The sequence below is a fragment of the Melanotaenia boesemani genome, chromosome 20 (assembly GCF_017639745.1).
Source record: "Melanotaenia boesemani isolate fMelBoe1 chromosome 20, fMelBoe1.pri, whole genome shotgun sequence".
In the NCBI taxonomy this organism is placed as follows: domain Eukaryota; kingdom Metazoa; phylum Chordata; class Actinopteri; order Atheriniformes; family Melanotaeniidae; genus Melanotaenia; species Melanotaenia boesemani.
Genome location: NC_055701.1, coordinates 30,144,938 through 30,168,840, shown reverse-complemented (window position 1 = coordinate 30,168,840; position 23,903 = coordinate 30,144,938). Strand labels below are relative to the sequence as shown.

The window sequence follows — 23,903 nt, the reverse complement described above, 5'->3', positions numbered from 1 at the left end:
CACTTGCTTGCTGCTCTTGCTTGCTTTTTTCCCTTTCTTAACCTACAAACCCACCCACAGTAGTTTCTGAATACTACTTTTGAAGCTAAAGACAGCTAAAGGGCACAGATAACACTACTGTGAATTTCAGTAAGTCATCGGGTAACAACCCTCCCTGGAACTGGTACAAAGCCAGAAAGTAAACCAGAAGGTTAACAACAAACCTCCAAAGCACCTGAACGTGGAACTACAGAACAGATTTGCTCCGCTATCGGAGGATGTTCACTGGACGACCATCTATCCCAGGACTGCGAGGTGAGGACTGATAACCGGTCCAAAAGGAAAAGGCCGCGGGGAAAGCTAAAGGCTGGGCCTGAAACTCTGATTACTGGTGATTCTGCTGTAAATGATGTTCAGTGGATGTGAAGAAAAAACAGCAAAGTCCTCTGCTTCCCTAAAGATGTGATCAGTGACCTGCAGGAGAGGATTCTGGAAGCCGTGGCTGATCACCCACATGTGAGAGCCATGGTTCTACATACAGGGTCACATGACGTGTCCCAGCACCAATCTGAGGTTGTCAAGCAGGACTTTACTGGACTGTTAGACCAGCGAGCTCTGAATAACTGGCTTATATCCACATGTGCTGACAACAAACTGCTTTCATTAACAACTTTTACATGTTTTGGTAACGCAGCTTCTTTTTAAGGCAAATGGATTAAATGTGAACAAGTCAGGAGTGTTCACCTCCAACTTTTTACTTCCTCCATCATCCCTCTGCACTCGGTGCCCAGACTGAGATCCAGGAGGAGTTCTCTCCCAAGATAGACCAACCAGAACACAGAAGAGCCGCATCCGCCCCCACCCAGCCTCCAGAACCCAACCAGTTTCTAGGAGGGCTGAGCAGGTTTCAGGAGACAGGAGGAGTCTGCAGCAGGTCTAGCTCTGCTACTTCAGGACCTGCAGGTGCTCCGGTTGTCGCCAGATCATCTCACTGTTTTTAGTACAACCTGGTCACTCCAGGATTCCATTCCAAGTTTGCTGATTCCGCCTTAACGTTCGGACATCGTTCACCAGCTGCTTCCACTACCTGCTCGCCCGGCCAGCTTCCTGGACATTCCTCTCCACAGCCGGAAACTCCTTCTTGGACCTTCCTCTCCATTACTGGACTCCCTCTGTATAACAGTAAGCCACCTACAGCCAAACACTCCTCCTTCTACTTCACCTTTTCAACTGGATCCACACTAACCTTCTCTTCCTCTGAGAGAGAACTCCTGGACCGGACTTGGCAGACAACTCAATAATAACCTGTTCCTTCAGTCCTCGGTCTGCTGTGGGTCCCACTTTGTGTGACGGCTCCAACAGCCATGACAGCAACATCAACGGAGGCAAGAGGAAAGGTCTTTATTTGCCCTCAGCAGCACCAAGGACCAACATGTTTTTGTGGGGGGGCAGTTTTATTTAATGAATCCTTCCAGTGGAAGCAGTTTTCTCCTGGAAGTTTTACTTCTTATGAATATGCGGCTCTTCAGCTGAAAGCTAATCTCAGATCAATGTTTCTGATATTTACCAGCATCTTCTGATGGTTTTATTGAGCTGCTGCTACAATCTGAGTAGTTATCGTTGGTGATTTTAATGTCCATGTAGACAACCCTCAGGACAGAGAGACTAAAGACCTGAGTCACAGTCTGGAAAACGTTGGGCTGACTCAGCATATAACAGAGCCCACACACACTAAAGGACACACTCTAGACTTACTGGTGTGGAAGGTTTGATGTGTCCTCGTTGTGTAGAGTGACTGTTCGTGTTCGGCCTCATTTTAATTGCCTTTTATACGTAAATGTGACTGACAGTAAAGAAACTATCTGTTCCTCCGTTTACAGCACGCCATGCAGACCAGGCCCCACTGAGACCAGGAACCTGGATCATAGAACTCCAAGCCCCACTGAGACCAGGAACCTGGATAATAGAACTCCAGGCCCGACTGAGACCAGGAACCTGGATCATAGAACTCCAGGCCCCACTGAGACCAGGAACCTGGATAATAGAACTCCAGGCCCGACTGAGACCAGGAACCTGGATCATAGAACTCCAGGTCCCGCTGAGACCAGGAACCTGGATCATAGAACTCCAGGTCCCGCTGAGACCAGGAACCTGGATAATAGAACTCCAGGCCCCGCTGAGACCAGGAACCTGGATCATAGAACTCCAGGCCCCGCTGAGACCAGGAACCTGGATCATAGAACTCCAGGCCCCGCTGAGACCAGGAACCTGGATCATAGAACTCCAGGCCCCGCTGAGACCAGGAACCTGGATCATAGAACTCCAGGCCCCCTGAGACCAGGAACCTGGATCATAGAACTCCAGGCCCCGCTGAGACCAGGAACCTGGATCATAGAACTCCAGGCCCCGCTGAGACCAGGAACCTGGATCATAGAACTCCAGGCCCCGCTGAGACCAGGAACCTGGATCATAGAACTCCAGGCCCCGCTGAGACCAGGAACCTGGATCATAGAACTCCAGGCCCCGCTGAGACCAGGAACCTGAGACCAGGAACCTGGATCATAGAACTCCAGGCCCCACTGAGTGAAACTGAATGAAAAAGACTTCTTTTCTCTCAGAGGCTAATCACAAAATGTTGCTATCTTGCCTGGTTCGGTATTTATTCTTTATTTTCTATTGTCATGTTTCTTCTGCTGGAACGTTTTATGTAAAGTTGTCTTGTACATGAAATGTGGCACACAAATAAACCTGCTCTGCCTTACTCTTTCATCTTCTAGATGAGGTGGTGGTTGCCTTATTTGCTGATGTTTCAGGTTGTACTGAGAATATAACCTTAGATTTCTTTAAGTTTCCCTATTATTCAAGACAGAAGTCAGGAGATTCTGTGGACAAGCATCCCAGTTTCAGACAATAAGGTAAGTCCATTTCCACGAAACCGCCTGAACGAAGGTAATAAAGGATTAAAATGTCCCTGTAACAGTGTGGAAAAGGAAAACCGCTGAAGGACAGGTTTAGTTCTGCAGGTGCTCTCCAGCTGGTCAGAAGGTCAATGTGTTCCACATACCTCCCCAAGATCTCCAGCAACTCCGCCACGCCGTTGAAGTGCTCCGTCTCGTAAACAAAACTGCAGGCAGACACGGGAGGGCAGAGGAGACGCCAGACCAGAAAACACAAAGATCAGCAACAACTTTACCTCAAAACATGTTAGAAGCAGCTGGCAGCATAACAACAAAAAACACCTTTTTTTTAGCTCGATTCAAACTACATGAACAAGAAAATACTAAACACTATTATCAAGCAAAAAGTGAACTGCATGTATGCTTTGTTTGTATGAATCAGCAGGTTGAGGAAGCTCTGAAAGAACATGTATTTACATCACAGCAGCTAGCATGATGGCACAGAGTGGTGGCAGAGTCCAGTATTTACTTTACAGTCGTTGCTTCAGCTGTGAGGAAATAGCAACTGTAGTGCCGCCACGCGACACGGTCGCCGCCTGAAGCCTGCCCCGTCAGGGGGAACAGGTCTTCACAAAAACAAGTCATGCTTGCTCACCGTAGAAAAATATTATTGATCTGTTTTCGTATAAAAGCCCTCAGCCCCAGGAATTTGCCGTAGATTCTATGCAAGACTGTCTTCAGATAGTCCCTCTCCCGGGGATCCTCGCTGTCGAACAACTCCAAGAGCTGCACACAGAAAGAGAGGGATGAAAGAAAGTTGTTTTCAGAGAAGGAACAGAGAACGCAGACGGTGGAGATCATGCTAGAGCCAATCAACTCACCTGTAGGACAAACTTCTGGTCTATGTACTTTTTGGCAATGCTGGGCTGGAATTCCTGACTCTCCAAGAACCGGATGAAGAACTCGTATACCAACTGGAGAGAGGGATGAAAGAAAAGGAGAAGCAACACAGGAGGTTAACACAGCTGTGCTTCATTTCCATCAAGTTTGACCTGGCAGGTAAAGTATTTCAGGTTAAACTTAGGGCACATGCGGCAGCTTGGTCTGATTGGAGGGGAGCGCGCCATCATTCGGTTTGCTTTCAGGCTAGATTTACCCAAAGATCAAAGCACCTGGATGTCAGTTACAGCAGCTGCTCGCTAGACTTTCCTCCAAACCTCGCTGACCCAGACAAAGAAAAACCAGCTCATCAACGTAGTTGGGGCCGATCCAGAATCTGTACCGGGCTCTAAAATCTGCGTGACTCTCCGATCGAATGTTGGTCTGAATACAGCAGTTACATCAGAACTGGTATAAATAAATAATTATATGAGATTTAGTTTCTAATGGAGATGCAGCGTTAGCGTCACCTGCAGGTCTGAGGTGGAGTGAGCTGCTGCTGCAGCGTGGCCCTGATCTGGAGATGCTTTAGTCTGGAAACAGGAAAAAAACAGCGTGGCAACTTGGAATGTGTGTCCATGTTTCCAGGTTCCCACATTTCCAGGTTTCCATGTTGCTGTTTCCAGGCATCACCACTAATTTCCTGAATCGTTTCCAGCTAACTCAAGCACCAGCTATTTCTCTTGAATATTAAAGACCTTCTCAGACAACTATTTTCATAAAACACTGAGTGCATTTACTGGACAATAAACTCAGTTACCTGGGAGTAATCAGATTACTGTAATAACGTACTATATGTACGCGTGTGGTGACATCATTTCCAGTTGTTGAACATGGAAGCCCCTGCGGTCTTAGTGGTAAGCTGCTAATGTCAGAGCATTAAGTGTAGCATTAGCTGCTAATGCGAAGCCCGTAGTCTTAGCATTAGCACCTAATGTGAGAGCCTGTGGTGTTAGTGTTAGCTTCTAATTTGAGAGCGTGCGGTCAAAGCATTAGCTGTTAATGTGAAAGCCTGCGGTGTAAGCATTAGCCGCTAATGTGAGAGGTCACATGCTGCAAAAGACTACAGGTGAATGTAATCCACATTGGTGGATGAAAACATCTAAATGTGACATCATCTGGGCAGGAGTAGCTGATTGGACGGAGTCAACACAGGAAACCAGTTGTGTGCATATATGCTAAGATCTCACTGGGCCTCAGTAAGTCATGCGAGAGCAGAGTCGCGTTGCTAGAAAAGAAGACGTATAAAAAATCGATCCCCAAGTTTTATGAATTAATTGTTTTTTTTTTCCATTTGAACTGATTCCACTTTAGGACCATCGGTTCTTGCTGTTATTAACAGCAGTCTGTCCTCTGTTCTGGTTCCTAAAGAATATAAGCATGCTATAGTCCAACCTCTGCTCAAAAAACCCAACCTGGACTCCACCATTCTGTGTAATTTCCGACCAATTTCCAAACTTCCTTTCATTTCAAAAATCCAAGAGAGGATTGTTTATACACAAATAAAAGAGTTTTTAGAGGTAAAAAAAACCTGTTTTTGATGTTTTTCAGTCTGGTTTTAAACCTCTTCATAGCACTTTTATTAGCTACAGATTCTGGTGACCATGCAATTTTGGTTTTATAGGATTTAACAGCAGCCTTCGACACGGTGGATCACAACATTTTAATGACCCGTCTGGAGCTCTGTGTTGGCATTCGTGGTTCTGCCCTGAAATGGTTCAGGTCCTACTGGTCTGAGAGGACATTCTCTGTTAAATTGGACCATTTCCAGTCATCGCCTGCTCCTCTATCCTGTGGTGTCCCCCAGGAGTTCATTCTTGGGCCTTTGCTCTTTTCATTATACCTCCTACCCCTCGGGTCAGTTATTAGGAAGCACAATTGTGATTTCCATTTGTATGCTTTTGATAGTCAGGTCTATGTCCCTCTTAAACGCAAGGACTCTTATTCCTTAGAAAAACTCTTAATCTGTCTCAGGGAAGTCAAAGCCTGGATGGCCTTAAATTTTCTTCATTTTAATGAAAAGGAGACGGAAGTTTTGGTTTTTAGTCCTGGTGCCAGTAGGTCCTCTCCTGTCGACTTTGGTCCTCTGGCACAGTATTGTAAATCTGACGTGACAAACTTGGGAGTTAAATGGACGGTGATTTTAACCTAGACAGGCAGATCAGTGAAGCGGTGAAAGCTAGATTCTTCCAGCTGAGGCAACTGGCAAAGGCCAAACACATTCTTTCAAAGCAGGACTTTGAAACAATAATTCATGCTTTCATCACAACACGGCCGGATTGCTGTGATGCCGTATACTTTGGTGTCTGTCAGAAATCTCTGTCCCGTCTGCAGCTGGTGCAAAATGCTGCAGCTCGTCTGTTAACTGGACCACGAAGGAGAGAACACATTTATCCTGTTTTAGCCACACTGCACTGGTTGCCTGTTCTTTTTAGAGTTCATTTGAAATTCTTTTGTTTTTAAGTCTTTAAATGACCTTGCCCTGCCCACTTCCTCTCTGAGCTGCTTCACATGTACTCCCCTCCCGGTCCCTCCGGTCAGAGGATCAGCTGCTCCTGGAGATGCCGAGGGCCGGAGGAAGCTCGGAGGGGGCCGGGTCTTTCTGTGGCGGGACCAGAGCTGCAGGTCAGACCAGCTTCATCACTGTTCAGTTTTAAATCCCTTCTAAAGACACGCCTCTTTTCATTGGCGTTTCATCCAGTATGAGTTTGCTTTTATTGCTTGTATTGTTTTTATTGTTTTTATTTTGTATTGATTTAATTGTTTTAATGATTTTATTGTCTTCTTTTTTATTTAATGTTTTGCTGTTTTTACTTGCCGTCGCGTGTTGTCATTCCCGGAAAATCCAAAAATGGGCAAAGACGTGGAGCTGAGAGGGGGACTGTGACGGTGGGGGTGGATGATTGACACCAATAAAACTCTGGGCTGCCTGTAGCTAAGAGCTAACCAAACTAAACCGGAGCTAACGGTAGCTAACCAGCTAACGGAAGTAGGCGGGCTAAAGCTAAGGCTAAGTGCTGTTAGCCGGCTAAAAACAGCTGTTGTGCTACACTCCTTCCTTCCATGGATATTTGATACCTGTCAATCAACAGGACATGCCCCTAATTATACTGAATTTCAAGATTAAACAACATCCAAACGGATGAGTTTGAAGAAAATTCATCCCCCTCACAGTTGTCATGAAGGTAAACTTGACCTTTTAATCCTAAAATGGATTTTTGTACCAGGATTTAAACATGTTTATTTCTGCTGTGAAGTTGGTCTTTATAACATGAGAGTCTATGGGGATTTGCTCTGTTTTGGAGCCCCTAGTGGATGAGGGGGGAACTGCAATTTTTTGCACTTCCGCATGGTCTGAACGTAATAAGTGGGCCAGAAAACAAAAGTAAACTCCACATCCTGTTGACTTAATGTACACGCAGACAGAAACTGCCTGTCGTTCTTTCACAACCTATTTCTAGACAAACAGCTGGTGACCGTGAAGCGACACAAAGCCTTGTTGTCACAGACAGCACCAGTCAAGCAATACTGATGTATAATTTATTCATTCACACAGGGAGCAGAGAGCATCCACAGAGAAACACACAACTTACCTGTAAGTGTGGCCAGGAGGCTTCGAGTGTGGGCTCATCCTCTTCAGGGTCAAACTCATTACTGTCACTGGGCGGAAGGGTCCGGAAAATGTTGTGAGACACCTGGAACAAAACAAAAAAGATAAGACCTTAAAAAAAGCTAGCTAAACGGAGTTATGGGTTGGGTTGTGTTCAAAATGATCAACGAGCTGCAGGCAGGAAACCCAGAGGGAAAAAGCTACAGGTCATGAATGATGTTATGGAGGCACTAGACAATAAAAATCTTTCAACCTTTGACGCTGTTAATTACTGCATCCTACAGCAAAGGCTGAAAAATACTGGACAGTCTGAACAGGCTGCGGGCTGGTGTGAAATTAGGTTTCTGGGAGAACTCAGTGGTCAAACATGATGGTAGTCTCTGCAGTTTTAGAAGTCAGGGGTTCCTCTAGGTTCTGTATGGGGTCCACTTGAGTTTTTGAAATGTTTTGACCCAGATTATTGACATATTGACAACATTAAAACCTTGCACGGTAGTCATATTCAGATTGTGGCTCAATGTAAATATTTAGGTATTTTAAATAATGAACATGTAACTTTTAGATGACAAAGCTGGGCTTTTTTGTAGTAATCAGGGCTCCAGACTGCGACCAAATGTTCACATTTTGCGACTAAAATGTAAAAAATAATATCTGATTTGGTTTGAAAAGTTCTATGTCTACTTGTTTTGTATTACTGCGGCAAGTAAGATGTTTTTTTAATGTTGTGTCAACTGCCGCACAAAAAAATGTGAATGTAAACACAGTAATTTTTTAATTTATTGTTCAAGTTTTTATCACTACTACAGTGAAAATGAGGGGAAATGTGAACGTTTGCTATGCAAGGCGATTTCAGTGTGCACCCCTAAATTTTCTGCTTGCGCTCCTAAAAATTAAAGTTAGGGGCCACCGTGCTCCTTGTAAAAAGAGTCTGGAGTCCTGAGTAATAAATCTGGTGGAAGCTACTTTGCCTCCCTTGATGCTGGAGGCCTGCTGCATGCCTTTGTTCAGGCCTTGCGCTCTCTAGTGAACCGCGGTGCCTTTAGAGTTGTGATGGCTGCAGAGCTCTCACCCACCACTGCATCCTAATACCAGAGTCCAGTGGCTTCCCTCTCCAGACTTTCACACTGGTATTATTTATCTATAATCCATTCTTGGCCTGCTTCCCTTACCCCCCGTCATTATATTTCATTTAAGTCGAGTAACCACTGTCTGTGCTCTAATGATTTTCTTTTACTGAAAGCCCCCAAAACTCGCACTGAACTTGGAAAAAGGCTTTTAAATGTTCCGCCCCTGCAGCCTGGAACAGCTGACTGACTTAAAGCTGCAGGAGCTGAACTTTTTAAAAAATGTCTCAAAGAGCTGGGAGGCCGACTCAGTAGGTGTCTGCAGCTGCTGTCCTGCTAACTATGCTTTCTGTGCCCTATTGCCCTCCTAGATTTAGATTTTATATGTTTTATAATGTATGTTTTATGTTTGTTTTTTGATTGGTTGTTTACTGTACCAACTGGATGATGTTTGAGCCTCAAAAGTTTGAATGTGACCCCCTCCTTACCATTTTGACGACTTCAGGGTAGGCCTGCTCTGTCAGGTAGCCCCGGCTGACGGTCACATAGTCCACCAGCTCATTAAGCGTGGAGCGCTTATACTCCTTCATCTTGAGATCTGACAGTGTGTCCATGAAGTCAAAAACAGTACAGCACTGCTGCAGCTTCTTCAGGAACAGCTCCGGCTGCTCCGGTGCCGGCACGTCTAGATTAACAAAACAAACGCACACAAACACAGAGGGGAAGAGAAAGATCGTCATCTGGTGAAGAGTGTGTCAGACGGCTGCAGCACATTCAATTAAACTTTTTATCAGTAGCTGTACCATGTGGGGGGGGGGGGGCAAATATCAGCCCGATACATCAGGCCAATATTTGCATTTTTTTTACTAGTATTGGAATCAGCTGATAACGTGGGGTCCTGTCAGTGTGATTTCCAGACAGGCGTCCACAGGCAGCTCTGTGTTGGAGACACAGCAGTCAGAGAAGAGCCTGCAGTACTTCTTTCCCACCAGCAGAGGGCTGCTGGAAATCCTGCTGCACCAGCTTCAAAACAATAAGTTTCAAGCTGAGCACACTAAAGGAAATTATATTTGTTCTGAAATAATCTTGTACAACATCAGCCTTTTCCGATCTCTGACAGCAGAATGATGTCACGCAGCAGCTGATCAATCAGTGATCAGCTGATATAACAGAAAACAGTTACCGTCTACTGATTATAAAGTTAAATAAAAGAGTTTCAGTAAAAACTCCAATGAATTCTAAACCCTCTTGTTTAATTCTATTAAGTCTACAAGTGGTTGCAGCACAGAGCTGGAAAAACCTGTAGCAGGCGAGGTAGAGGAAGAGCAGAGGAAGAGCCTAAAGAAGGATGTTGTGGGAAAGGCAAAAAATTATAAAAAAAAAACAACCTAAAAATGTTTAGAATAGCAAAATAAATTAAAGCCGCAAGCGGCATCCATCGGGTCCGAGCTGCCTGGACCCCGCCACCCGATGTCGCCATGACAACAGGTGCTGTAATGCGTTAAGGACCCAACGTGTATGAATCCTGTCAGGTTTGGTGCAGATCCGATGTATTTCCATGGAGATATGAGCAAACCGTGTTTCATGGCGAGGGCATATTTCCGTCGGTTGCCACGGTTACACGCTTTTTCCTATTAGAAAGATTTGAGGAGCGTTTGGTCCCCAACTTGTCAGGAAGGTTCCCACCAAGTTTGGAGTCAGTCGCACGAATCCCCTCAGACTAGTTCGTTAAAAAGGGAGTGAAATCCAAGATGGCGGGCAGTCCGTTGCCATGGCAACAGGTGTTCGATTGAGTTCTTTGCTGGACTTGGGGTGTTACATGTATGAATCCTGTGAACTTTGGTTCAGATCCCATGTATTTCTATGGAGATATGAGCAAACCGTGTTTCATGGCGAGGAGGCGTTTTTCCGTCGGTTGCCACGGTAACACGCTTTCTGCTATTAGAAAGATTTGAGGAGCGTTTGGTCCCCAACTTGTCAGGAAGCTTCCCACCAAGTTTGGAGTCAGTCGCACGAATCCCCTCAGACTAGTTCGTTGAAATGGCAGTGAAAACCAAGATGGCGGGCACCCTGTTGCTATGGCAACAGATGTTCTATTGACTTCTTTGCTGGACTTGGGGTCTCACACGTATGAATACTGTCAAGTTTGTTGCAGATCCCACGTATTCTTATGGAGATATAAGCAAACCGTGTTTCATGGCGAGAAGGCATTTTTCCGTCGGTTGCCACGGTTACACGCTTTTTCCTATTACAAAGATTTGAGGAGCGTTTGGTCCCCAACTTGTCAGGAAGCTTCCCACCAAGTTTGTAGTGAATCGCACAAATCCCCTCAGACTAGTTCGTTCCAATACGATGTGTGTGAAGTGCAAAAAATGGCAAACAAATGGCCGCACACGCCAAGATGGCGGGTGCCCTATTGCCATGGCAACAGCTGTTTCATTGACTTTTTTGCTTGACTCGGGGTGGTACACGTGTGTGCCGAGTTTCGTCTTCCTACGTTAAAGTAGACTTCCTGGGCCCCATTCATGTGGTGATTATTGGTGACTCTAGGTGGCGCTGTAGAGCCAATTTTGCATTGAAGTGTATGAGGACCTAAGAATATTGCAATTTTCGCCGGGCTTGACCTGTGTGCCAAGTTTCACAACTTTTCATGGGTGTTAAGGGGGTCAAATTTGGCCTCGAAGTGCTTAGAAGTATAATAATAATTAAAGCCGCAAGCGGCATCCATCGGGTCCGAGCTGCCTGGACCCCGCCACCCGATGTCGCCATGACAACAGGTGCTGTAATGCGTTAAGGACCCAAGGTGTATGAATCCTGTCAGGTTTGGTGCAGATCCGATGTATTTCCATGGAGATATGAGCAAACCGTGTTTCATGGCGAGGGCATATTTCCGTCGGTTGCCACGGTTACACGCTTTTTCCTATTAGAAAGATTTGAGGAGCGTTTGGTCCCCAACTTGTCAGGAAGGTTCCCACCAAGTTTGGAGTCAGTCGCACGAATCCCCTCAGACTAGTTCGTTAAAAAGGGAGTGAAATCCAAGATGGCGGGCAGTCCGTTGCCATGGCAACAGGTGTTCGATTGAGTTCTTTGCTGGACTTGGGGTGTTACATGTATGAATCCTGTGAACTTTGGTTCAGATCCCATGTATTTCTATGGAGATATGAGCAAACCGTGTTTCATGGCGAGGAGGCGTTTTTCCGTCGGTTGCCACGGTAACACGCTTTCTGCTATTAGAAAGATTTGAGGAGCGTTTGGTCCCCAACTTGTCAGGAAGCTTCCCACCAAGTTTGGAGTCAGTCGCACGAATCCCCTCAGACTAGTTCGTTGAAATGGCAGTGAAAACCAAGATGGCGGGCACCCTGTTGCTATGGCAACAGATGTTCTATTGACTTCTTTGCTGGACTTGGGGTCTCACACGTATGAATACTGTCAAGTTTGTTGCAGATCCCACGTATTCTTATGGAGATATAAGCAAACCGTGTTTCATGGCGAGGAGGCGTTTTTCCGTTGGTTGCCACGGTTACAGGCTTTTTCCTATTAGAAAGATTTGAGGAGCGTTTGGTCCCCAACTTGTCAGGAAGCTTTCCACCAGGTTTGGAGTCAGTCGCACGAATCCCCTCAGACTAGTTCGCTCAAATACGATGTGTGTAAAGTGCAAAAAATGGCCACAAAATGGCCGCACACGCCAAGATGGCGGGCACCCCGTAGCCATGGCGACAGGTGTTTGATTGACTTTTTTGTTAGACTTGGTGTGTTACACGTGTGTGCCGAGTTTCGTGTTCCTACATCGAAGTAGACTTTTGGGACCCCATTCATTTGGGGAATTTATTTTTTTCTAGGTGGCGCTGTTGAGCCAATTTTGTATTGAAGTGTATGCAGACCTTATAATATCCGAGTTACGTGGGGCTTGATGTGTGTGCCAAGTTTCACAACTTTTCATGGGTGTTTAGGGGGTCAAATTGGGCCTCGAAATGCTTAGAAAAATAATAATAATTAAAGCCGCAAGCGGCATCCATCGGGTCCGAGCGGCCTGGACCCCGCCACCCGATGTCGCCATGACAACAGGTGGTGTAATGCGTTAAGGACCCAACCTGTATGAATTCTGTCAAGTTTGGTGCAGATCCCATGTATTCCTATGGAGATATGAGCAAACGGTGTTTCACGGCGAGGAGGCTTTTTCCGTCGGTTGCCACGGTTACACGCTTTCTCCTATTAGAAAGATTTGAATAGCGTTTAGTCCCCAACTTGTCATGAACTTTCCCACCAAGTTTGGAGTCAGTCGCACGAATCCCCTCAGACTAGTTCGTTAAAATGGGAGTGAAATCCAAGACGGCGGGCAGTGCGTTGCCATGGCAACAGGTGTTCTATTGACATCAATGCTGGACTTGGGTTGTCACAAGTATGAATCCTGTCAAGTTTGGTGCAGATCCCACGTATTACTATGGAGATATAAGCAAACCGCGTTTCATGGCGAGGGCATTTTTCCGTCGGTTGCCACGGTTACACGCTTTTTCCTATTAGAAAGATTTGAGGAGCGTTTGGTCCCCAACTTGTCAGGAAGCTTCCCACCAAGTTTGAAGTCAGTCGCACGAATCCCCTCAGACTAGTTCGTTCAAATGGCAGTGAAATCCAAGATGGCGGCCACCCCGTTCCCATGGCAACAGGTGTTCTATTGACTTCTTTGCTGGACTTGGGGTGTCACAAGTATGAATCCTATCAAGTTTGGTGCAGATCCCACGTATTTCTATGGAGATATGAGCAAACCGTGTTTCATGGCGAGAAGGCGGTTTTCCGTCGGTTGCCACGGTAACACGCTTTCTGCTATTAGAAAGATTTGAATAGCGTTTGGTGCCCAACTTGTCAGGAAGCTTCCCACCAAGTTTGGAGTCCGTCGCACGAATCCCCTCAGACTAGTTCGTTCAAATAGGATGTGTGTAAAGTGCAAAAAATGGCAAAAAAATGGCCGCACACGCCAAGATGGCGGGCACCCCGTTGCCATGGCGACAGGTGTTACATTGAGTTTTCTGGTCAACACGGGGTGGTACACATGTGTGCCGAGTTTCGTCTTCCTACGTTGAAGTAGATTTCCTGGGCCCCATTCATGTGGTGATTTTTGGTGACTCTAGGTGGCGCTGTTGAGCCAATTTTGCATTGAATAGTATGCGGACCTTATAATATCCGATTTTCGCCGGGCTTGACGTGTGTGCCAAGTTTCACAACTTTTCATGGGTGTTTAGGGGGTCAAATTTGGGGTCGAAGCGCTTAGAAGGAGTATAATAATAATTAAAGCCGCAAGCGGCATCCATCGGGTCCGAGCTGCCTGGACCCCGCCACCCGATGTCTCCCTGACAACAGGTGGTGTAATGCGTTAAGGACCCAACGTGTGTGAATACTGTCTAGTTTGGTGCCGTTCCCATTTATTCCTGTGGAGATATAAGCAATCCGTGTTTCATGGCGAGAAGGCTTTTTCGGTCTGTTGCCACGGTTACAGGCTTTTTCCTATTAGAAAGATTTGAATAGCGTTTGTTCCCCAACTTGTCAGGAAGGTTCCCACTAAGTGTGGAGTCAGTCGCACGAATCTCCTCAGACTAGTTCGTTCAAATGGCAGTGAAATCCAAGATGGCGGGCACGCCGTTGTCATGGCAACAGCTGTTCGATTGACTTCTTTGCTGCACTTGGGGTGTCACCAGTATGAATACTGTGAAGTTTGGTGCAGATCCCATGTATTTACATGGAGATATGAGCAAACCGTGTTTCATGGCGAGAAGGTCATTTTCCGTCGGTTGCCACGGTAACATGCTTTCTGCTATTAGAAAGATTTGAACAATTTTTGGTCCCCAACTTGTCAGGAAGCTTCCCACCAAGTTTGGAGTCAGTCGCACGAATCCCCTCAGACTAGTTCGTTCAAATACGATGTGTGTAAAGTGCAAAAAATGGCAAAAAAATGGCCGCACACGCCAAGATGGCGGGCGCCCCGTTGCCATGGCAACAGGTGTTCTATTGAATTTTTTGGTCGGCTCAGCATGTTACACGTGTGTGCCAAGTTTCGTCTTCCTATGTTGAAGTAGACGTTCGGGACCCCATTCATTTGGGGAATTTTTGTGTCCGTAGGTGGCGCTGTTGAGCCAATTTTGCATTGAAGTCAATGCGGACTTTAGAATATAAAATTTTTCACCGGGCTTGATGTGTGTGCCAAGTTTCACAACTTTTCATGGGTGTTTAGGGGGTCAAATTTGGCCTCGAAATGCTTAGAAGGAGGAGAAGAATAATAAACATAGCAGAAACAATAGGGCCTTGCCATACTTTGTATGGCTCGGACCCTAATTAAAGCCGCAAGCGGCATCCATCGGGTCCGAGCTGCCTGGACCCCGCCACCCGATGTCGCCATGACAACAGGTGCTGTAATGCGTTAAGGACCCAACGTGTATGAATCCTGTCAGGTTTGGTGCAGATCCGATGTATTTCCATGGAGATATGAGCAAACCGTGTTTCATGGCGAGGGCATATTTCCGTCGGTTGCCACGGTTACACGCTTTTTCCTATTAGAAAGATTTGAGGAGCGTTTGGTCCCCAACTTGTCAGGAAGGTTCCCACCAAGTTTGGAGTCAGTCGCACGAATCCCCTCAGACTAGTTCGTTAAAAAGGGAGTGAAATCCAAGATGGCGGGCAGTCCGTTGCCATGGCAACAGGTGTTCGATTGAGTTCTTTGCTGGACTTGGGGTGTTACATGTATGAATCCTGTGAACTTTGGTTCAGATCCCATGTATTTCTATGGAGATATGAGCAAACCGTGTTTCATGGCGAGGAGGCGTTTTTCCGTCGGTTGCCACGGTAACACGCTTTCTGCTATTAGAAAGATTTGAGGAGCGTTTGGTCCCCAACTTGTCAGGAAGCTTCCCACCAAGTTTGGAGTCAGTCGCACGAATCCCCTCAGACTAGTTCGTTGAAATGGCAGTGAAAACCAAGATGGCGGGCACCCTGTTGCTATGGCAACAGATGTTCTATTGACTTCTTTGCTGGACTTGGGGTCTCACACGTATGAATACTGTCAAGTTTGTTGCAGATCCCACGTATTCTTATGGAGATATAAGCAAACCGTGTTTCATGGCGAGAAGGCATTTTTCCGTCGGTTGCCACGGTTACACGCTTTTTCCTATTACAAAGATTTGAGGAGCGTTTGGTCCCCAACTTGTCAGGAAGCTTCCCACCAAGTTTGTAGTGAATCGCACAAATCCCCTCAGAGTAGTTCGTTCCAATACGATGTGTGTGAAGTGCAAAAAATGGCAAACAAATGGCCGCACACGCCAAGATGGCGGGTGCCCTATTGCCATGGCAACAGCTGTTTCATTGACTTTTTTGCTTGACTCGGGGTGGTACACGTGTGTGCCGAGTTTCGTCTTCCTACGTTAAAGTAGACTTCCTGGGCCCCATTCATGTGGTGATTATTGGTGACTCTAGGTGGCGCTGTAGAGCCAATTTTGCATTGAAGTGTATGAGGACCTAAGAATATTGCAATTTTCGCCGGGCTTGACCTGTGTGCCAAGTTTCACAACTTTTCATGGGTGTTAAGGGGGTCAAATTTGGCCTCGAAGTGCTTAGAAGTATAATAATAATTAAAGCCGCAAGCGGCATCCATCGGGTCCGAGCTGCCTGGACCCCGCCACCCGATGTCGCCATGACAACAGGTGCTGTAATGCGTTAAGGACCCAACGTGTATGAATCCTGTCAGGTTTGGTGCAGATCCGATGTATTTCCATGGAGATATGAGCAAACCGTGTTTCATGGCGAGGGCATATTTCCGTCGGTTGCCACGGTTACACGCTTTTTCCTATTAGAAAGATTTGAGGAGCGTTTGGTCCCCAACTTGTCAGGAAGGTTCCCACCAAGTTTGGAGTCAGTCGCACGAATCCCCTCAGACTAGTTCGTTAAAAAGGGAGTGAAATCCAAGATGGCGGGCAGTCCGTTGCCATGGCAACAGGTGTTCGATTGAGTTCTTTGCTGGACTTGGGGTGTTACATGTATGAATCCTGTGAACTTTGGTTCAGATCCCATGTATTTCTATGGAGATATGAGCAAACCGTGTTTCATGGCGAGGAGGCGTTTTTCCGTCGGTTGCCACGGTAACACGCTTTCTGCTATTAGAAAGATTTGAGGAGCGTTTGGTCCCCAACTTGTCAGGAAGCTTCCCACCAAGTTTGGAGTCAGTCGCACGAATCCCCTCAGACTAGTTCGTTGAAATGGCAGTGAAAACCAAGATGGCGGGCACCCTGTTGCTATGGCAACAGATGTTCTATTGACTTCTTTGCTGGACTTGGGGTCTCACACGTATGAATACTGTCAAGTTTGTTGCAGATCCCACGTATTCTTATGGAGATATAAGCAAACCGTGTTTCATGGCGAGGAGGCGTTTTTCCGTTGGTTGCCACGGTTACAGGCTTTTTCCTATTAGAAAGATTTGAGGAGCGTTTGGTCCCCAACTTGTCAGGAAGCTTTCCACCAGGTTTGGAGTCAGTCGCACGAATCCCCTCAGACTAGTTCGCTCAAATACGATGTGTGTAAAGTGCAAAAAATGGCCACAAAATGGCCGCACACGCCAAGATGGCGGGCACCCCGTAGCCATGGCGACAGGTGTTTGATTGACTTTTTTGTTAGACTTGGTGTGTTACACGTGTGTGCCGAGTTTCGTGTTCCTACATCGAAGTAGACTTTTGGGACCCCATTCATTTGGGGAATTTATTTTTTTCTAGGTGGCGCTGTTGAGCCAATTTTGTATTGAAGTGTATGCAGACCTTATAATATCCGAGTTACGTGGGGCTTGATGTGTGTGCCAAGTTTCACAACTTTTCATGGGTGTTTAGGGGGTCAAATTGGGCCTCGAAATGTTTAGAAAAATAATAATAATTAAAGCCGCAAGCGGCATCCATCGGGTCCGAGCGGCCTGGACCCCGCCACCCGTGTCCTAAGCCTTTTCCTAGCATGTTAGGTAACCTGGTAACATCATAGTTAACATGGTAAAACACCCAGCTGCAAATCTGAAATGTTGATATACTTAGTTAGCATTTTTTCCTAGCATGCTAATTTTCTAGCTAACATGCTATGTTGCCATGACAACAGGTGTTGTAATGCGTTAGGGACCCAACAAGTATGAATACTGTCAAGTTTGGTGCAGTTCCCAAGTATTGCTATGGAGATATGAGCAAACCGTGTTTCATGGCGAGAAGGCTTTTCCGTCGGTTGCCACGGTTACAGGCTTTTTCCTATTAGAAAGATTTGAGGAGCGTTTGGTCCCCAACTTGTCAGGAAGGTCCCCACCAAGTTTGGAGTCGGTCGCACGAATCCCCTCAGACTAGTTTGTGAAAATGTGAGTGAAATCCAAGATGGCGGGCGACCCGTTGCCATGGCAACAGGTGTTTGATTGACTTCTTTGCTGGACTTGGGGTGTGACACGTATGAATACTGTCAACTTTGTTGCAGATCCCATCTATTTCTGTGGAGATATGAGCAAACCGTGTTTAATGGCGAGGTCTTTTTCCATCGGTTGCCACGGTAACACGCTTTCTGCTATTAGAAAGATTTGAGGAGCGTTTGGTCCCCAACTTGTCAGGAAGGTCCCCACCGAGTTTGGAGTCGGTTGGACCATTCCCCTCAGACTAGTTCGTTCAAATGGCAGTGAAATCCAAGATGGCGGGCGACCCGTTGCCATGGTAACAGGTGTTTGATTGACTTCTTTGCTGTACTTGGGGTGTCACACGTATGAATACTGTGAAGTTTGGTGGAGATCCCATCTATTTCTATGGAGATATAAGCAAACCGTGTTTCATGGCGAGAAGGCGTTTTTCCGTCTGTTGCCACGGTAACATGCTTTCTGCTATTAGAAAGATTTGAGGAGCGTTTGGTCCCCAACTTGTCAGGAAGCTTCCCATCAAGTTTGGAGTCAATCGCACGAATCCCCTCAGACTAGTTCGTTCAAATACGATGTGTGTAAAGTGGAAAAAATGGCCAAAAAATGGCCGCACACGCCAAGATGGCGGGCACCCCGTTGCCATGGCAACATGTGTTACATTGAGTTTTTTGGTCAACACGGGGTGGTACACGTGTGTGCCGAGTTTCGTCTTCCTACGTTGAAGTAGACTTCCTGTTCCCCATTCATGTGGTGATTTTTGGTGACTGTAGGTGGCGCTGTTGAGCCAATTTTGCACTGAATAGTATGCGGACCTTAGAATATCCGATTTTCGCCGGGCTTGACGTGTGTGCCAAGTTTCACAACTTTTCATGGGTGTTTAGGGGGTCAAATTTGGCGTCGAAATGCTTAGGAGGAGAAGGAGAATAATAATAAACATAGCAGAAACAATAGGGCCTTGCCATACTTTGTATGGCTCGGACCCTAATTAAAGCCGCAAGCGGCATCCATCGGGTCCGAGCGGCCTGGACCCCGCCACCCGATGTCGCCATGACAACAGGTGGTGTAATGCGTTAAGGACCCAACCTGTATGAATTCTGTCAAGTTTGGTGCAGATCCCATGTATTCCTATGGAGATATGAGCAAACGGTGTTTCACGGCGAGGAGGCTTTTTCCGTCGGTTGCCACGGTTACACGCTTTCTCCTATTAGAAAGATTTGAATAGCGTTTAGTCCCCAACTTGTCATGAACTTTCCCACCAAGTTTGGAGTCAGTCGCACGAATCCCCTCAGACTAGTTCGTTAAAATGGGAGTGAAATCCAAGACGGCGGGCAGTGCGTTGCCATGGCAACAGGTGTTCTATTGACATCAATGCTGGACTTGGGTTGTCACAAGTATGAATCCTGTCAAGTTTGGTGCAGATCCCACGTATTACTATGGAGATATAAGCAAACCGCGTTTCATGGCGAGGGCATTTTTCCGTCGGTTGCCACGGTTACACGCTTTTTCCTATTAGAAAGATTTGAGGAGCGTTTGGTCCCCAACTTGTCAGGAAGCTTCCCACCAAGTTTGAAGTCAGTCGCACGAATCCCCTCAGACTAGTTCGTTCAAATGGCAGTGAAATCCAAGATGGCGGCCACCCCGTTCCCATGGCAACAGGTGTTCTATTGACTTCTTTGCTGGACTTGGGGTGTCACAAGTATGAATCCTATCAAGTTTGGTGCAGATCCCACGTATTTCTATGGAGATATGAGCAAACCGTGTTTCATGGCGAGAAGGCGGTTTTCCGTCGGTTGCCACGGTAACACGCTTTCTGCTATTAGAAAGATTTGAATAGCGTTTGGTGCCCAACTTGTCAGGAAGCTTCCCACCAAGTTTGGAGTCCGTCGCACGAATCCCCTCAGACTAGTTCGTTCAAATAGGATGTGTGTAAAGTGCAAAAAATGGCAAAAAAATGGCCGCACACGCCAAGATGGCGGGCACCCCGTTGCCATGGCGACAGGTGTTACATTGAGTTTTCTGGTCAACACGGGGTGGTACACATGTGTGCCGAGTTTCGTCTTCCTACGTTGAAGTAGATTTCCTGGGCCCCATTCATGTGGTGATTTTTGGTGACTCTAGGTGGCGCTGTTGAGCCAATTTTGCATTGAATAGTATGCGGACCTTATAATATCCGATTTTCGCCGGGCTTGACGTGTGTGCCAAGTTTCACAACTTTTCATGGGTGTTTAGGGGGTCAAATTTGGGGTCGAAGCGCTTAGAAGGAGTATAATAATAATTAAAGCCGCAAGCGGCATCCATCGGGTCCGAGCTGCCTGGACCCCGCCACCCGATGTCTCCCTGACAACAGGTGGTGTAATGCGTTAAGGACCCAACGTGTGTGAATACTGTCTAGTTTGGTGCCGTTCCCATTTATTCCTGTGGAGATATAAGCAATCCGTGTTTCATGGCGAGAAGGCTTTTTCGGTCTGTTGCCACGGTTACAGGCTTTTTCCTATTAGAAAGATTTGAATAGCGTTTGTTCCCCAACTTGTCAGGAAGGTTCCCACTAAGTGTGGAGTCAGTCGCACGAATCTCCTCAGACTAGTTCGTTCAAATGGCAGTGAAATCCAAGATGGCGGGCACGCCGTTGTCATGGCAACAGCTGTTCGATTGACTTCTTTGCTGCACTTGGGGTGTCACCAGTATGAATACTGTGAAGTTTGGTGCAGATCCCATGTATTTACATGGAGATATGAGCAAACCGTGTTTCATGGCGAGAAGGTCATTTTCCGTCGGTTGCCACGGTAACATGCTTTCTGCTATTAGAAAGATTTGAACAATTTTTGGTCCCCAACTTGTCAGGAAGCTTCCCACCAAGTTTGGAGTCAGTCGCACGAATCCCCTCAGACTAGTTCGTTCAAATACGATGTGTGTAAAGTGCAAAAAATGGCAAAAAAATGGCCGCACACGCCAAGATGGCGGGCGCCCCGTTGCCATGGCAACAGGTGTTCTATTGAATTTTTTGGTCGGCTCAGCATGTTACACGTGTGTGCCAAGTTTCGTCTTCCTATGTTGAAGTAGACGTTCGGGACCCCATTCATTTGGGGAATTTTTGTGTCCGTAGGTGGCGCTGTTGAGCCAATTTTGCATTGAAGTCAATGCGGACTTTAGAATATAAAATTTTTCACCGGGCTTGATGTGTGTGCCAAGTTTCACAACTTTTCATGGGTGTTTAGGGGGTCAAATTTGGCCTCGAAATGCTTAGAAGGAGGAGAAGAATAATAAACATAGCAGAAACAATAGGGCCTTGCCATACTTTGTATGGCTCGGACCCTAATTAAAGCCGCAAGCGGCATCCATCGGGTCCGAGCTGCCTGGACCCCGCCACCCGATGTCGCCATGACAACAGGTGCTGTAATGCGTTAAGGACCCAACGTGTATGAATCCTGTCAGGTTTGGTGCAGATCCGATGTATTTCCATGGAGATATGAGCAAACCGTGTTTCATGGCGAGGGCATATTTCCGTCGGTTGCCACGGTTACACGCTTTTTCCTATTAGAAAGATTTGAGGAGCGTTTGGTCCCCAACTTGTCAGGAAGGTTCCTACCAAGTTTGGAGTCAGTCGCACGAATCCCCTCAGACTAGTTCGTTAAAAAGGGAGTGAAATCCAAGATGGCGGGCAGTCCGTTGCCATGGCAACAGGTGTTCGATTGAGTTCTTTGCTGGACTTGGGGTGTTACATGTATGAATCCTGTGAACTTTGGTTCAGATCCCATGTATTTCTATGGAGATATGATCAAACCGTGTTTCATGGCGAGGAGGCGTTTTTCCGTCGGTTGCCACGGTAACACGCTTTCTGCTATTAGAAAGATTTGAGGAGCGTTTGGTCCCCAACTTGTCAGGAAGCTTCCCACCAAGTTTGGAGTCAGTCGCACGAATCCCCTCAGACTAGTTCGTTCAAATGGCAGTGAAAACCAAGATGGCGGGCACCCTGTTGCTATGGCAACAGATGTTCTATTGACTTCTTTGCTGGACTTGGGGTCTCACACGTATGAATACTGTCAAGTTTGTTGCAGATCCCACGTATTCTTATGGAGATATAAGCAAACCGTGTTTCATGGCGAGAAGGCATTTTTCCGTCGGTTGCCACGGTTACACGCTTTTTCCTATTACAAAGATTTGAGGAGCGTTTGGTCCCCAACTTGTCAGGAAGCTTCCCACCAAGTTTGTAGTGAATCGCACAAATCCCCTCAGACTAGTTCGTTCCAATACGATGTGTGTGAAGTGCAAAAAATGGCAAACAAATGGCCGCACACGCCAAGATGGCGGGTGCCCTATTGCCATGGCAACAGCTGTTTCATTGACTTTTTTGCTTGACTCGGGGTGGTACACGTGTGTGCCGAGTTTCGTCTTCCTACGTTAAAGTAGACTTCCTGGGCCCCATTCATGTGGTGATTTTTGGTGACTCTAGGTGGCGCTGTAGAGCCAATTTTGCATTGAAGTGTATGAGGACCTAAGAATATTGCAATTTTCGCCGGGCTTGACCTGTGTGCCAAGTTTCACAACTTTTCATGGGTGTTAAGGGGGTCAAATTTGGCCTCGAAGTGCTTAGAAGTATAATAATAATTAAAGCCGCAAGCGGCATCCATCGGGTCCGAGCTGCCTGGACCCCGCCACCCGATGTCGCCATGACAACAGGTGCTGTAATGCGTTAAGGACCCAAGGTGTATGAATCCTGTCAGGTTTGGTGCAGATCCGATGTATTTCCATGGAGATATGAGCAAACCGTGTTTCATGGCGAGGGCATATTTCCGTCGGTTGCCACGGTTACACGCTTTTTCCTATTAGAAAGATTTGAGGAGCGTTTGGTCCCCAACTTGTCAGGAAGGTTCCCACCAAGTTTGGAGTCAGTCGCACGAATCCCCTCAGACTAGTTCGTTAAAAAGGGAGTGAAATCCAAGATGGCGGGCAGTCCGTTGCCATGGCAACAGGTGTTCGATTGAGTTCTTTGCTGGACTTGGGGTGTGACATGTATGAATCCTGTGAACTTTGGTTCAGATCCCATGTATTTCTATGGAGATATGAGCAAACCGTGTTTCATGGCGAGGAGGCGTTTTTCCGTCGGTTGCCACGGTAACACGCTTTCTGCTATTAGAAAGATTTGAGGAGCGTTTGGTCCCCAACTTGTCAGGAAGCTTCCCACCAAGTTTGGAGTCAGTCGCACGAATCCCCTCAGACTAGTTCGTTGAAATGGCAGTGAAAACCAAGATGGCGGGCACCCTGTTGCTATGGCAACAGCTGTTCTATTGACTTCTTTGCTGGACTTGGGGTCTCACACGTATGAATACTGTCAAGTTTGTTGCAGATCCCACGTATTCTTATGGAGATATAAGCAAACCGTGTTTCATGGCGAGAAGGCATTTTTCCGTCGGTTGCCACGGTTACACGCTTTTTCCTATTACAAAGATTTGAGGAGCGTTTGGTCCCCAACTTGTCAGGAAGCTTCCCACCAAGTTTGTAGTGAATCGCACAAATCCCCTCAGACTAGTTCGTTCCAATACGATGTGTGTGAAGTGCAAAAAATGGCAAACAAATGGCCGCACACGCCAAGATGGCGGGTGCCCTATTGCCATGGCAACAGCTGTTTCATTGACTTTTTTGCTTGACTCGGGGTGGTACACGTGTGGGCCGAGTTTCGTCTTCCTACGTTGAAGTAGACTTCCTGGGCCCCATTCATGTGGTGATTTTTGGTGACTCTAGGTGGCGCTGTTGAGCCAATTTTGCATTGAAGTGTATGAGGACCTAAGAATATTGCAATTTTCGCCGGGCTTGACCTGTGTGCCAAGTTTCACAACTTTTCATGGGTGTTAAGGGGGTCAAATTTGGCCTCGAAGTGCTTAGAAGTATAATAATAATTAAAGCCGCAAGCGGCATCCATCGGGTCCGAGCTGCCTGGACCCCGCCACCCGATGTCGCCATGACAACAGGTGCTGTAATGCGTTAAGGACCCAACGTGTATGAATCCTGTCAGG

The 23,903-nt window shown here is 46.7% G+C and overlaps 1 protein-coding gene across 6 annotated transcripts in view; it reads right to left on the bottom strand.

The window, feature by feature from the left end:
• Positions 1 to 23,903, bottom strand: part of ppp2r5eb (protein phosphatase 2, regulatory subunit B', epsilon) — a 123,725-nt gene that overhangs the window by 5,801 nt on the left and 94,021 nt on the right. For all 6 annotated transcript variants that reach the window (XM_041971942.1, XM_041971940.1, XM_041971941.1 and 3 more), the window contains 5 exons: positions 8,978 to 9,174; positions 7,409 to 7,510; positions 3,758 to 3,850; positions 3,532 to 3,662; positions 3,044 to 3,103 (listed from right to left, as the gene is read on the bottom strand). In XM_041971942.1, coding sequence (XP_041827876.1) covers positions 3,044 to 3,103; positions 3,532 to 3,662; positions 3,758 to 3,850; positions 7,409 to 7,510; positions 8,978 to 9,174 — 583 coding nt within the window. The remainder of the gene's footprint in view (positions 1 to 3,043; positions 3,104 to 3,531; positions 3,663 to 3,757; positions 3,851 to 7,408; positions 7,511 to 8,977; positions 9,175 to 23,903) is intronic.